The sequence below is a fragment of the Labeo rohita genome, chromosome 9, assembly GCF_022985175.1.
Source record: "Labeo rohita strain BAU-BD-2019 chromosome 9, IGBB_LRoh.1.0, whole genome shotgun sequence".
Classification (NCBI taxonomy): Eukaryota; Metazoa; Chordata; class Actinopteri; order Cypriniformes; family Cyprinidae; genus Labeo; species Labeo rohita.
In genome coordinates this window covers 24,055,177-24,071,713 of record NC_066877.1, presented here as the reverse complement: position 1 = coordinate 24,071,713, position 16,537 = coordinate 24,055,177, and the positions used below count along the sequence as shown (strand labels likewise).

The 16,537-nt window shown below is 34.7% G+C and overlaps 1 protein-coding gene across 3 annotated transcripts in view; it reads left to right on the top strand.

Annotated features, from left to right (window-relative positions):
* ncam2 (neural cell adhesion molecule 2) overlaps positions 1-16,537 on the top strand; it is a 231,796-nt gene that overhangs the window by 151,521 nt on the left and 63,738 nt on the right. For all 3 annotated transcript variants that reach the window (XM_051119629.1, XM_051119628.1, XM_051119630.1), the window contains exons 2-3: positions 6,454-6,528; positions 11,306-11,512. In XM_051119629.1, coding sequence (XP_050975586.1) covers positions 6,454-6,528; positions 11,306-11,512 — 282 coding nt within the window. The remainder of the gene's footprint in view (positions 1-6,453; positions 6,529-11,305; positions 11,513-16,537) is intronic.

The window sequence follows — 16,537 nt, the reverse complement described above, 5'->3', positions numbered from 1 at the left end:
AGGCTCAACCCAGCGGTTGGGTAGAAAAAAAATAACCCAGTGTTAAAAATTACCCAGGAACTTAGTCACAGAAAAACTACCCAGCACCTGGGTAAAAAAAAATATTAAAAATAACCCAGTAAAATTACCCAACAAGTTGAACCCAGCATTTTGGTTAAAAAAAATAACCCAGCACCTGGATAAAAATATTAAAATAACCCAATAAAATGACCCAACGGACTAAACCCAGCATTTTCTAGAGTGTAATTACTCACCCTTGTTGTTGTTCCAAACCCATAAGACCTTTGTTCATCTTCAGAACACAAATTAAGAAATTTTACGATTCATTCTAAAGATCTGAATAATGTCAGTGGCAGTGAGGAAGAATAGCGCTCCATAGTGGACTGTTAAATGACTGATGTGTAGCCGCTCAGCCTGGGGGCTTTGCACTGCTGCCTGCTTAATTAGCGCTAACTCGCTTTTTCTACTCAGGCATTTTGTTGGGAATGACAAACACACCACAAAATTACAGTAAAGCAGAGAATTATGTCTGCACCTCAGGCGTCCATTGATTTCAGACTGTTTTTATTGGTCTGGGGTCCTGCGTGAACAAATATTATTAGGTGGACCCATGCACTTTGCATTCCGGCTTTTAGTTATCATTACTGAAGTTTGTTGCTGCTGTGTCCTAGTAATTTTTTATTTTTGCTTTTTGGCAGGTATTGATATTTTGGGGCATTACTTATTTATTTTGGCACTGGCTGTACATTTGTGGCTGGCTCTCTCCATTTGCACATCTAATTGCTTTGGCACCTCGTCTCTACAACTCCCGCGCTCTTCCGTTTCACGGAGCTGCGCTCTACCATCACAACACACTTGTTGTGTTCCACAGCTTGGAATAGATGTGCTTAATGCCAAAAAGTTTGCATCTTCCCTATTGGTGGTCTGATTTGTCAATAGTGTCCTTTTTTGTTTCTCTTTTCATTATCTCAGCTCGTAAATTGGTGAAAAACTGGTGTTCTCTATTTTTGCTCCAATGACTGTTGATTCATATCAGTTTAATTAGATTATTTGGCTGACAGACAGTTAGGTTTAATCAGAGAACCGACTCTCGTGTGAGTGTGAAGTAATTAATTGCTTTAATTATGTTTAGTTCCAGTTTTGGCTGCAAGGGAAGTTGTCAAAGATAACCTCACATGCTATCAGAGCTCAAACTAGGAGATCTCAGTATGAGATAAAACAGGCAGGTGAAAGTATGTCAGAATGACCATTGAGAGGATATATAAAATTGATTAGCAATATCTGTAATTTATTAGTACAGTGCATATAAATATTGTGTGTGTGTGTGTGTGTGTGTATTTACGTTTCATCTAAAGATTCTTCTAAAAAATTTTTTTTTTTAAGTTTCTGATGATCATCAAGGCTACATTTATTTGATCAAAAATACATAAAACAAATGTAATATTGTGAAATATTATTACGATGTAAATAATGTTTTCTATTTTAATATACATTAAAATATATTTTTTTTCTGTGTTCTAAGCTAAATTTTCAGCATCATTACTCTGGTCGTAAGTGTCACACGATCCTTAAGAAATCATTCTAATGTTATTATCAATGTTGGAAACAGTTAAACTGCTTAATATTTTTTGGAACCTATGTTACTTTTTTCAGGAATCTTTGATGAATAAAAAGTTTAAAAGAACAGCCTTTCTTTAAAATAGAAATCTTTTATAACAATATACAATGCTGTTCAAAAGTTTGGGGTCAGTAAATTTTCATTCTTTTTCTTTGAAAGAAATTAATACTTTTATTCAACAAGGATGTGTTAAATTGCTAAAAAGTGATAGTAAAGACTCCTATTGTTAGAAAAGATATCTATTTTGATTAAATGCTGTTCTTTTTTAACTCTTTATTCATCAAAGAATCCAAAAAAAAAAAAAAAAAAATTATCATAGTTTCCAAAAAAATATTTGGCAGCACAGCTTTTGCCAAACTAGATCAACCTAATAATAAATCAACATATTAAAATGGTTTCTGAAGGATCATGTGATACTTAAGACTGGAGTAATAGCTGATAGCTGATGAAAATCCAGCTTTGCATCACAGGAATAAGTAAAATTTAAAAGTATATTAAAATAGAAACCATTATTTTATATTGTAATATTTCGCAATATTACTATTTTTTTTTTTTTTTTTTTTTTTTTTTTGATCAAATAAATGCAAATAAGTTTAGAAATAAATTATTTATTTATATGCACTACCATTGGTAAAAAGTTTGGAATCAATTATATATATATGTGTGTGTGTGTGTGTGTATATATATATATATATATATATATATATATATATAGTATTTTTTATCACTGTATTGTTAATTAAAAAAATTGTTATTTTTTATTTATGTATGTGCACTATTACTATTGTTCAAAAGTTTGGGGTCAGTATTTTTTTTATGCTCACCATTTACCCATTTAAGGCATGGTGTCATTTTATTACAAATAAAAATATTTTTTCTTTTTTTAATGTATTTCAAATTGTCAGTTATTCCTGTTATGCCAGTATTTGCTTAAATTTACTCAAAACAGCATGTATTAAAATAATAACAATTGTAAAAGCCTTTACTCACACTTTTTTTTTCAATTTATTGCATCCTTGCTGAATAGAGGTATTAATTTTAAACTTAATTGAATAAATATTTTTTCTTTTTCTTTTTTTTTTAATTAAGATCCTGATTTTTTTTTTTAATCCTGATCCCAAATTTTTGAACGGTAGTATATACATAAAGTATATACATTAAATATTCAAAAACAAAAAGGTAAAAATAAAAATAATCTACCTCTGCCATTTATAGACTAGTCTGTTTTTTAGGGGCTCATTTGTACACTTGTCTATCAGTTAAACGTGTGCAAAATTTACAAGATCAATGTTTATATTCATGAATTATGCATTTTCTTTGACACACTGTGACACGTTTTCTTTGACTGAAATTTCTGGAGGTGAATTTTGCTTTAGGAGAAATCAAACGCATGGAAATGTGTTCCAGAAGTGCGAGTCTGCTTAAGCACAAGCAGCACAGGCGTTTGCCTAACATCCCCCTTCACCAATGTTTTATGAATGTGAAATACAGGTGCTTTGATTACAGGTGGTAAAGTACTCGAATCAAAGCGTGCAGTGTAATAAAATCTTCAAATCATTTCTACACTACATTGAGTGTCATTCCGTTCATTAGCTTGTGACATCAAATATGTAATATTGTTTGAACAGTACGATAAGTGGGGGGGAAAAAATCATAATGAGAATGCTTGTGTTTTTTTTTTTTTTTTTTTCAAAGTAGACTTGGGGAGTAATTATATTCTGGTTGCTACGGGCAGCAGCTCTCATACCCCCAGACTTGTCTCCATCCAGATGACTAGCTCCAGCCCCACTGTGCTGTAATTAATCATTACGCCAGATGCCAGTGCTTCCCCCATGAGCTCCATCAGTGTGCGTTTCTTTGTGTGTTCGTGAGTGTGTACGTGTGTCCAGTTTGCTCTTGACTCTTGCATGTCGATATGCGAAAATCATAGAACGTACTCGAGTTGGTCATTCTCGGATAAACAGAAAAGACCTCTGGCTCAAGGAGTTTGTCTGCTTTCTCGCACATTCATGCTCCAGCTCCTGCATGCATTGGTTTTCTCATTCATATGCGGTCCACTGCCCTCACCTCTACCTGAGCCACAAATTCACAGAGCACTTTTAACGAGGAAACCTGGACCTCCCACTGTCCCCTATGTATGATTGGCTCTGTGGGTAGAAGAACATGGTGATTTCATCTGGTACTGTGCCGTTTTAAAGGAACAAATCACCACAATAATTCACCCTCATGTCGTCCCAAACTCACATGAACATATTTCATAATGCACAGAACACAATAGGATTTATTTAGCATGCTCAAGCAGCTTACAGTACAATACAGTGAAAGTGGCCGTGAATAATAATTTAACTTTTTTTTTTTTTTCAAATAATAAAAAAAAGTGCAAGTAAAAAGTGAACGTTTAAAACTCCAGTGCAATGGTGAGTTTCTGAAACCAGTATCAATAAAGTGTTAACTTACTAAAGAAAAGGAAAATCAGATTATAATGAATTATCATTTTTTGATTATTACTCATGAATCATAATAAAGCTTTAATGTTTGTGTGTGTATTAAATTTAATCAAATTACTTAAAATATAAACATTTGCATTTAGTCATTTAGCAGATGCTTTTATCCAAAGTGATTTACAAAACCAACAAAAGTGCTATGACAAGTTTCGGTTAGTCTAATGCAGTAAGCATAGCAAGGTTTTTTAAAATAATAATAATAAAAAAAAGTATATAATAGAATAGAAAAAGAATAGAGAACGCTAGTGTTAGAGGGTCATTTTTTAAAATAAATAAAAAGAAAACAAGTAAATAGCGCTAGTATTAGAGGGTAATTTTTATAATAAATTAATAGAAAACAAGCAAAATATGATAGAAACAGAATAGAGAATGCTGGTGTTAAATGGATTATTTTTTTTAATACTGAATAAAAAGAAAACAAGTCAAAAGAATAGAAAAGGCATAGAGAATGCTAGTGTTAGATGGTCATTTTTTATAAAAAAAAAAAAGAAAGAAAAAGAAAACAAGTAAATAGAATAGAAAAAGAATAGAGAATGCTAGTGTTAGAGGATCTTTTTTAATAATAAAAAAGAAAAGCAGAAAGAATAGAAAAAGAAAAGAAAACAAGTAAATAGAATAGAAAAAGAATAGAGAACACCAAAGAGATAATGATAAAAATCCACCCAGTGTTTATTTAATTCCTATTCCTATTGTCCCCTTTTTCAAATCAAGCCATTCCCAGCTTCTTGGCTATGTGACATCCCACAAGACTGCTCCCATGATTGACACAGCCTTTTTACCTTAGACCCACCCTGAGTGAGCTGTAAACAGTCCACCATTGATACCCGATCTGCCTAAATGCATCTATGTTCGTGCGAATCATTTGTGATGCAGCTTCACCTACAGAAGAAGTGAGTTTAAGGATTTTTTTATGAATCTTTGCAAATCGCCTTTCCTAATAGTGCTAAAGGCTAAAGTAAAAATTACGGCTCGTCACCCCACAGAAGAGATGGGCAGGGTGAGCAGAGCTCATTAGCATTTAAAGGAACATGCAACAAAATGGGTTGCTGTGAACAGAGCTGATTTTGACAAGGTAAAAAGGGTGTTTTTTTACACTACCACTGAGAAATTTTAACCAAAGCATATGTTATAGACTTTTAATTAAGACCCTAAAGAATCATATCAACTTGTGGAAAATGGGCTTCCGATGTCACCTTTAATAATTTATTATTATAACGCCTGTTGTATGGAGAGAGTGTGTGTGTGTGCTTAAATTTATATAAAAACAAAAAACTTTTTTTTTTTTTTTTTTTTTTTCTTCCAATTATCCAAGTTATATTTGCTATATGGACACTCACACAAATGGAATGGAGCTACTTCATTTAGTTTTGACCCACATCTGGTTCTATGCAACTTCACAGATAATTTATTTGCAAGTGTAGCAATAGTTCTGGCAGGTCACATTAGTCAAGCTTGCATCAGCTAATTCTCAGCTGATCCACGTCTACCTATAAGAATACGACACCTATCTCAGCATTCATATATAAGGTCCTTCACTGTTATCAGCAGCTTTCGCATTGTTCAATAGCTAACTAGCCCTCTCCATCCCCAGCTCCTCCTTTCATCCAGTCAGAATTCGCCCTTCTGATTCTCCTTTGAATCAGGCTAATTACTAAAATGTGTACATTAAATTTTTGAACATTAATGATCTCTGCAACACGCTGCTCTCCCTGCTGTTATCCATGCTAGGCTGTTGCGCAGGGATCTTTGATGACAGTGGTCCTGAGAGAAATACAGATAATGCCATTTACACCACTGGTGGTCACTATTTACATTCATTGTCTGGAAAAGAGGAGCTTGGTCATTGAGCCACAGTTAATGTTTCATACATGTTTTTAAATTAGTCGAGTGCATGCTAAAATTACACAGATAGTGCATGCAAATGAATGATGCAACCAGTGGGTACAGTTCATTCCTAGTGGATTCCTCCCTGAGATTGAAATGCAATGCAAGAATAGTCCATGTATATATATATATATAAAAAAAAAAGACAGATCAAAGCTTTGTCTGTCTCGTGTCCTTTTCTTTTCCTCACTTTTTTTTGCACCAGGTGCTAGATGTTCCAGGCTGGCTAGCCTGATTGAAGTGATTGGGAGGGGGCTTATAGAAGTCTCCCTGTACCCTCTCATCTCTCCCGCTTGCAAAGACAGTTTTTTGTGCCGCCTGTGGTTTGGTGTGATTTCTGTGGCAGGAACATGTGAGGCGCTCTTGTTGTACCTGCAGTTCGTGTGCTGAATTTCTGATTGCTACTTCTCTCTCATCTTTCTCTGTCTCTTTTTCTTTGTTTTCCAGGTGTCCTCCAGGTGTCAATCTCGCTGAAAAAGGTGGAGCTGAGCGTCGGAGAGTCCAAGTTTTTCACATGCACAGGTCAGTTTTCTCGCAGCACCAGCTCATCACGTTTCTGACGGTGATGTATATGAGAAAGATGCATGAATGCACACAATTTACGTTGTGCTGACTCGAGTAGTCGTTTATTTAGGTTGAACAGCTTAAATAACTTCTCCTATTGTAAGCAGTATTGAATGCTAAGACTAAGGCTTTCTTCATGACAAAGGCAAAGGGTGTGATTGCATGTGTATGGTATGTTTGGTTATTTTGTCTTGGACTGACAGCTGTTTTTATATCTATTGTTTTACAACATCAGGGGTTTTCAAACTGGAGTCCAGGGACTTTCAGAGGGCTGTAATGGGTTGTTTTGAGGGATTTTACCAAATGTGTTTTTAAGAGCTGTCAGCATCACAAAGCTAACCTATGCTATCAATTATGTTGTGTTTATCACAGTTATTAAATTTGATATTATCGTAATCATGTTCTGCTTTCATCAGACTGGTCTGAAATTAAGTAACTGGTCAGGATAATCACATTAATTATTTTATTATATTGACAGTTTGCTGTAGTAAAAAATAAAAAACATACACACACACTACCATTCAAACGTTAGGGGTCAGTAAAATAAAATAAAATAAAATAAAATAAAATAAATAATAAAATAAAATAAAATAAAATAAAATAAAATAAAATAAAATAAAATAAAATAAAATAAAATAAATTTATTTATCAAGCTAGCTAGCAAGTACAGGTTAAATTGATCAAAAAACAAAAATTTATAATGTTACAAAAGATATCTGTTTTCAAATAAATGAAATGTTCTTTTGATTAAAAAAAGCAATACAACTTCTTTTAACATGAATAATAACTATATATATATATATATATATATATTTCTTTTTTTAAAATTAAAATAATTTTTGAATGATAATTTGACACTGAAGAATGGAGTAACAGCTCATGAAAAATCTGCTTTGCCATCACAGGAATAAATTACATTTTAAAATATTTTAAATTAGAGAATGGTTATTTTAAATGATAATAATATTTCATGTTATTACTGTTTTTACTGTATTTTTAATCAGATAAATGCAGCCTTAGTGCTCTTAAAAGACTTATATATATGGGTCAGTTTTGTGAATTTGAGATTTACAGTATACATCCTTCTGAAAGATGAATAAATATGCTTTCCATTGATGTATGGTTTGTTATGATAGGACAATATTTGGACCATTTAGAAATCTGGAATCTGAGTGTGTAAAAAAATCTAAATATTGAAAAAAATCGCCTTTAAAGTTGTCCAAATGAAGTTCCTAGCAATGCATATTACTAATCAAAAATTAGGTTTTGATATATTTATGGTAGGAAATTTACAAAATATATTCATGCAACAAGATCTTCACTTAGTATCCTAATGATTTCTGGCATAGAAGAAAAATGGATAATTTTGATCCATACAACGTATTGTTGGCTATTGCTACAAATATCCCCGTGCGACTTATGACTGGTTTTGTAGTCCAGGGTCACATATGCAATCGTCATGTTTGTGGGTTCTTCTTAAAAAGTTTGAAACACCAGAACACCAGCTTTGTTTGTAGTCAGAACACCTAAAAGCTTAAAGTTCCTTATCATTCTAAACCAGTCAAGTGTTTTCTGTAAACCGCAGCCCCTAAGCCTGTCTTTCCTTGCACTCTGCAGGCAAGTTTGTTCTTGGACAGTGTACTGGAGGAAAACGTGTATGGAGATCCATGTGCACAGGGGTAGATTATGTCGGGCAGGTTTTGTGGTGAAGCTGGGTGTTGTTTTTCTTTTCCACATGGCTGAGCTGCTGTAGTCAGGTTGCGGGGCTCTGCTTCCTGAGCTCCAGGCATTACCTGACAGAATGCTTTAAACAGGGTGATGCATGCTGACCCCTGCTGGACGCCCGCCAGATTGTGGGTGATTAGCACACCTGGTATGTATCTGGCGATATAGAGGCTGCACACATGCTCTCCAGACCTTCAGGTCAACTAGCTGAGGCAAACCAGCATGCTCGCCTTCAGAAATAGCTTTGGGATATGCCAGCGTGTGTGAGAGAAACAGTATGGTTTTGATGTATTTATGAAGTTCTATTTTTGGCTACAGCAGGAGAGATTCATGTTTTTGAAGTTATTTGCTCCAGTAGAGTGAATACAGCGCACAATGGTGGATAACTGTGCAAGACTTGTCCTATGCTTTAATCCAGCCTATTATATATAATGCCAGCCTATTTTGAGCAAAGAGCTAAAGTGCATACTGAACTTAAAACGTAACCAGATCACAGTAAACAGTCATGTCTTTGCTAGTAAGTGGTCATTTAGCAGATTATTTATGTACAGTGACCAGGCTGCATGGCATGTTGAAATAAAACTGTTATCGAGAAATGGCTTAAGGCATTAGTCATATTGTGAAGACTTTTACTTGACTTTTTTTTTTTTTACAGTACTTGTACAGTATTATTGTAAAAAAAAATGTTTTCTTAATATTTTACTTTTGTAATAATTATAAAAAGAATCATATTATTTTAGTTATATTAAATGAGGGAAAAAAGTGTATAAATAAATAAATAAATAAATAAAAGGGCTGAGTAAAAAATACATTTTCAGGGTTTTTTTTGTTTGTTTGTTTGTTTGTTTTTTCTTGTGCAGATGAAGTTTCCAACAAAATCATCCTAATCAGTCTAAAATGATTATTTCTTTCCAGAATTGCAAGAAGTAATTTTTTGGCTTTTTGTTTATTTTATTTATTTATTTATTTATTTATTTTATTGATTGATTGATTGATTAATTGATTGATTGATTGATTGATTGATCTATTTCTGTCTATTTCTATCTATCTATCTATCTATCTATCTATCTATCTATCTATCTATCTATCTATCTATCTTTTCAAAAGTGCAGAAAATTTTTTTCGGATTTTTATTTATTTATATTTTATGAATTTATTTTTTATTGCATGTGCAATAAAACCACCGCAATAAAAGTCAGTTTTTTACAATTTCATGGAGCTCTAACAGTGACTGACAGCACTCTTATTACTAGAACAAGTGGGTTAAGTGTCCTGCCCAAGGGCACAGTGTTGACAGCTCATGGATCCCTCTCCCCTTGCAAAGCTTGAACCTACAATCTTTTGGCTGCCAGCCCAGATCTCTAACCACTATGCCATACCATAACTCTTTCACTTCCCAAACTTAACAAAACTAAACTCAATTTACAAGACAAATGAATGTGAAATAGGAGATCCAATGAAGTTTGTTTTTGTGACCAGTGAAGTGCGCTAAGCTTTGTCCCTGAGCCTTTCAACATCTCATCCTAACCCCTTCAGCGACTCCTCCACAGTCCAGCGTTTGCCGAGCGGGCTGAGATTATGCCGTCTTGTCCTCTCCTTGAACCCCTCGCGTCCCTCGGATCAGCCTCTGCTCCTTCACTGATAACCCCCTGCCCGCTGTCAGCGTTTCTCCCTTGGCAGAGTTGCGTCACGGGGCCGGTTACATCCTCGGGCCTGCCCGTCTGCCCGGAGCCGCAGTCTCACGCTTCCCTGTAGTGCAGCTGAGGGCCCCCGTTGTGCGGCTGATTGATGCTTTGAGCGGAGAAGTGCTGCACCATGCTGATGCTTTTTATGACCTTCCAGCAGAGCAGGATTTACAGCGCCAAGCACCTTGGTACCAAGTGTGGGTTCGGCCAGCCGCTCTCTGCAGGGCAAAGCACATGACGGGTTTTGTTTATCGCAGTGTGTATGTTTGAGAGACAAAGAGAGAGTGTATGCCACTACTAGAGGCTTAAGAGATATTCTTAAAGGGGAAGTTCTGCACCACTAGTGGTACCAAATGGAATGGCAGTGAAACGTGTCCATTAAAGCATTTGTTTCCCTTTAGATTCAAAAATACTTTCTAAAAAACAACAACATAGGCTCATTGGAAAAATGTGCTTCTTTATACATTTCTTCAAAACTGAAAAAAAAAACGTACCTATATGTACGACTCACTGCATTTCCCAGTTGAAATGAACACTAGAAGCAGTAAAACCACGACAACTTTTATTTCTTTTCACACAAAGTATGATTTACACACAGAATTTTGATTAATAAAGCCTAATTTTTACAAAATTACTTGCAGAATACTATATTATGGCTTCAAAACAATCCTGCATGATTTGAAAACTGATACTTTTGAATGTTGTTGTCACATATACAGCTTCATATGCATGAGTTTTCTAATTTAGTAGGTTTGCTCGGTAGCTCACGCGATACGGCGTTGCACTTGAGTGATGAAGAGCTCCGATACAAACCCTGTGAAACTACAGTTCAACAAAACAGCTTAAATCCGCATAAGGGCGCTAAAATAGAAAGGCTGCCTCAACAAACGCATTTTTAAATCACTTTTTGCATTTGTTAACACTATTGGGTAGGTTTGGGGTTGGGTTTGGTGTAGGGGACATTTCCAACATGATAGAGCATTAACCTTTAGCGACACTACCTGGATATTTTAATTCAGCTAAAATATGTACGTCATGCAATGTAATAAAAACGCAGCAATACGTGCCTGGACCAATGTAATAAAACATGCCATGGTCACGTATTGGATGTGTGTTTTAGCACCACTCTCTGGACATTTCACTTTGAAACTGCTGCGAAACATGCAGTAAGGTATGTAATTATGGTGTTGCAGAAATGTATATTGAGGCACGTATTTCCAATGGGCCTGGGTTGAAAAAAATAACAATATTGTCAAATTGTTCTCTGAACTTTTTTTCTGTACCACACTATGACCATAACTCTGTGCTTGTGTGTGTGTTTGTAGTGATTGGGGAGCCTGTGAGTCTGGACTGGTATAACCCACAGGGGGAGCGGATGGTCCCATCTCAGCGGGTGGCCCTGCACAATGAAGGTGTTCGTTCCAGACTCACCCTCTACAATGCCAAAATAGAAGATGCTGGCATATACCGGTGCCAGGCCAACGATGCACAGGGACATACAGAGGAGGCCACTGTGGTGCTGGAAATCTACCGTGAGTATCAAACGCTAACAAATAAATCTGCTCGTAGACACCATTTATTTTTATCATGCTCCTTATAACTTAATTTGTGTAAATGCGTATGAAATTAAATCAGAAATTAACAGGGGCTTTGCATAGAATTGTGTTGCATTATTTTAAGGCCATGTTCTGTCATTAAACGGCACAGGCTGCTGGGTGGTTAATGTAAACTGATGATATTCACTGCTTGGCACGAGATGATTGTTTCATGTTGCATATATAGCCAGTGAGCTTGCTGCTTTACATTTAAATGGCTGTTAAGCATTTACTATAGAGCATTCACAGCATGCTTTCAGAGTTACTCTGAAACCCTCCACCTTCCCCAGCTCCACCTGTATAGATCTGCTACAAGTTATTTTATATGGTATTTGTGCAGCAGCTGTATGTCTTAAATACTCTCAGCACCATATCAGTGTATTTATTGGCAGTAGAAAGTTCCTGTACTTACTTATTCATTGTAATAATCTAATGAGATTTTTGTATGGAGGAGTCTGACAACAGCTCCACGCAGAGATCTGATCTCAACATCTTCTAGTCCATCTGGGATTACATTAATAAACAGAAGGAACTGAGACAGGCTAAATCCAGAAGAACCATGGCAACATCTTCAAGATGCTTCAAGAAACCTACCTGCAAAGCTACAGTAACTGTGAAAAGTTTTAGGCACATGTGTAAAAACACTGTAAAGTGAGGATGCTTACAAAAATATTGTCACAAATAGATTTTATTCATCAATCAACTTCTTTTGGTGTGACCTTTGCATTTAAAGCAACTTTTGTCCTATGTACTTAGGGGTGGGAATCTTCAGGCACTTCACAATCCTATCCGATTTCAATTCTGGGAGTCATGATCCAATTCCAAAATGATTCTTGATCTACATTTTTTCCCCAATTAATTCTTCTGCTGTGCAAATACATCTTTACAACCATACATTTTAACCAAAGTTGCAGTTTCTATGCTTTTAGTTTATAGTTGGAATCTCTGTATGTCAGTACTGCCATCTTAAAAGTAGGAGTGCAAATCTTCACTGGTTTTAAAAATCAGTGCTACTACGATTTTCATTATCAATGTCACAATGCGTCACGTTCTTGGTTTTCAATATTACTGCACATGGCTACATTTTCATATAAATTTTATAGCAAATTTATTTGGGGCAAAATTTGCTTTATTTTTTTCAGTATATAAGCAGGCTACTTTTTAAAAAAAGTGTTCTTTAAGCATCTGAAATTTTACAGACAATTGTTATGGGTTTTTCTTTTTCCTCAGCATTATTGCTGTTTGATTATTACTGATTAAATCATAGACAGTGGCAGCTGCATTCATACTAATGCACAGATCTATTTTAGTATATCAGACCTTTTGTCCTGCTCTGCAAACATAACTGACTGTGCGAACATCAGTTTCGTATAAAAGTATTCGAAAATGAAAGTGCATTTAACCGCAGCCACAATCGATCTTCGGGACAACAAACACAAAGCACATGTGAAAGTCTGTCAGTGGGCGAGTATCGTGCATCTGATAATACTGCATTCCAAACAGCATTAATGAAAGCATATCTAAAGTAAAAAATGGTGGGTGGAAGCATACACTGTCGAGCAATGTGCACGTGTCTCACAGCCCAAATTCTGTGCAATGAAGCCCGGCACGTCTCTAGCACGCATGTGTGCCATATGCAGGGAAAAAAACAAGCTCAGAATCAATTCTGAAATATTCAAAATCGATTCAGAATCATTGAAGAGAAAATCGCGATTCATCAGAGAATTTTTCTCCCACCCCTATATGTACTCATGTGCATTGTTTTTCAGGTAGCTTTGCAGGTAGGTTTCTTGAAGTGTTCTTGGAGGATCTTCTGGGTTTAGCCTGTCTCAGTTCCTGTTTCTTCATCTAATCCCAGACGGACTTGATGATGTTAAGATCAGATCTCTGTGTGGAGCACTGGCTGTATCAGACTCCTCAATACAAAAATCTCACTGGATTATTACAATTAATAAGTAAGTACATTCTTAAAAATAAAGGTGCTTTAAAAGGTTCTTCACAGCAGTGCCATAGAAGAAACATTTTTGATCCCACAAAGAACCATTCAGTCGAAGGTTCTTAAAAAAAACCATCTCTTTCTTACTTTTTTATAATCTGAAGGAACTTCTTTTGCCACAAAGAACCTTTTGTGAAATAGAAAATATCTTCACATGTTAAAGCTTCTTTATGGAACCATGTAGACAAAAAATAAAAATAAAAAAATCTTCTATGGCATCGTGAAGCACCTTTATTTTTAAGAGTGTACAGGAACTTGCTACTGAGATCTAAACGGTGAGATCCTAAGCACTAAAACCAACAGCCCATATACTTACTTGCCAGCAAAAATAAAAGTTTGCTGATTTTAGGTTTGAAAATCTATAAATAAATAATAAAGAAACAAATTAAAATGCAAATATTAGCATTTTATATTTTAATGGTAGTGTAAAATAGTATTTTTATTTAATACTCACTTTTAAAATATATATTTTTTCTTAAAATATAATAATATTATCACACTATTTATTATTTTGTTTATTATTTTGTGTATGTGTATACATATAAAAAATAAAATAAAATCTTACTGAGCCCAAACTTATCTTTCTTTCTTTTAATTTATGGATTTTCAAACCTGTACTGACAAGTTTAGGAGAGTGAGGACATGTAATGGGTTCAGAAAATGACATCAGCCAGAACTGAACTAAACATCAGTGAACCAGAACACAGCAAATCTTTTCACATTAATGTTGCAGTTTACTATAGCTTGTATTTAGAGACAGAACCAGTTAGAGAATCTTAAAAATGCAGATCCTAAATCACTTGTGATTCAACTCTGTGGGGCTCTTCAGCATGAAAAGCAAGCAGCTTTTGTCTCTCCTGCTCATGGCACTCGGCACACAGAATCCACCCAGGGGATACCAGGCTTCCTGGCACGCCTGTGGTCTCTGAGCGGTGGGGATGCTGTCCCTTTCAACATCCTATCACTGTCAAAGCCCAGACTCACATCTGTGCCAGGAGACCAGTCAGAGATACATAGATAATTGTCTTTTTTGGTCTATTTTACAAATAAACAGAAAATAACACGCTGGTTTTTCATGTGGGGAGCTAAAGTTCTGACAGTGAGGTTTCGCGTTGCAATTCACCTATTTTCTTTAGAAGATACGTGGTGAAATGTCTGGAAATGGATTGTCATCTGAGGTACACTCATCTGTTTCCTCTAAAGTTTGTTTGTCTCCAGCGACATACATCATTCCAATTTCAGCCACGGCTGAAATCAATACAAAGATATCAGGGGGGAAAAAATGCACCTGAAGAAAAAAAGATTCTGTCACCCTCCATCTGTCCTCATTTGTTCTCTATAGCGATTATATTTGATGCAATCTTTTACCTCGAATTATCATACATTTACATTGAGATTTATGCAGCATATCATAAGGAAGCATGCTGTTACATGTCCCAGCTATAAAGGCAATTCAAGACTACTGTATATTGATGCAAATTACAATGGAACAACATCTTGGCACAACTATTTGGGAATCCATTACATAGCTAAGGACATTATGTGTGTTAGCACACACACACACACACATACACACAAACTGCACTATTGGAAATGCTGCCATTGAAATAGCTGTTTTGATTTTCCCTCTGAATAGAGGACATCCAAAAGCTTTCAAAGAGAGCCTCACAATGCAGGGGAAATGGACGTGTTCCATCCAAAGATGTTTGACAAATCTGTTGATGTAAAGCTAAATGTAATTCCCCCAACAACGAGACAGCTGCCGCCACACGACAGAGAGAGGAACCAGCATAATTGAGTGGGAAAAAGCAACAGGGACGGGGGAAAATAGTTGTGGTGTGGTCAAATGAATGCTCCTTAGCATGGTGCATTAAAGGAATAGTTCACAACTTTCTTGCCACTGTGGAACAAAAAGGAGAAATTTTAAAGAATGCACTAGTTGTGGTTTATGCAAATATAATGAATGGGGAACAAAAAATATGAAAGTATTATAATGTGCTGTGTTATATTCCAAGACCTCTGAAGTCATACTACTGTATATTACAAGAGACTGAAATTCACTGAATGATAATAACTACTTTGACTAGATCACTGCAAAAAGTGTTTTTTATTTTATTTTATTTACTTTATGTTTGTCTTGTTTTCCAGTGCAAATATCTAAACAAAAATTCAATCAGACATTTCTACGTTTCTCATAAATGCAAAGATAACTATGATTTTCATTCTGTTCTTCACGCAAAGCCATCATATGACTTTAAAAGACTCAGTCTGCAGAATATAATGTACAAATGTGTTTTTATTTTATTTTATTTGTTTATTAAAATAACATAATATATAATATATATCTTTGGATTATTTTCTAAATATATCTACATTAAATGTATATAAATTACAAATATTAATATTATATTAAAATAATATAATGTTAAAAATAAACTCTTTTCATTTTGAATTAATTTTAATGTTTCTTCTCTTTGACATATTTTTTCTTATTTTAAGCTTAGACTCACTTAATTTAAAAATGTGTTTGATTTATTAAGACTAATGTTTTAAATCAAGTAATTTCTTGATTTAATAATGTTTGTACAGGAAACTAAGACAAAAATACTGAATAATTAAATCACTTTTGCAGTTGTTCTATTTGAATATATAATATTTATAAATGAATCATTTAGTGAGCAAAAATCTTGTGATCTTATTAATTTATTCAAAACAGATATGTCACAAATTCAGTCAGACATTTCTACATTACTCATAAATGCAAGGAGAACTATGATTTTCAGTCTGTTCTTCACACAAAGCCATCATATGACTTTAAAAGACTCAGACTGCAGAATATAATGTACAAATGTGTTTTTATTTTCTTTTATTTGTTATTTTTTTCTTTTTTAATTTTATTTTTCTTTTATTATTTTATTTCCGTCTTGTTTTCCAGCGCAAATATCTAAGCATTCTTAAATCAAGAA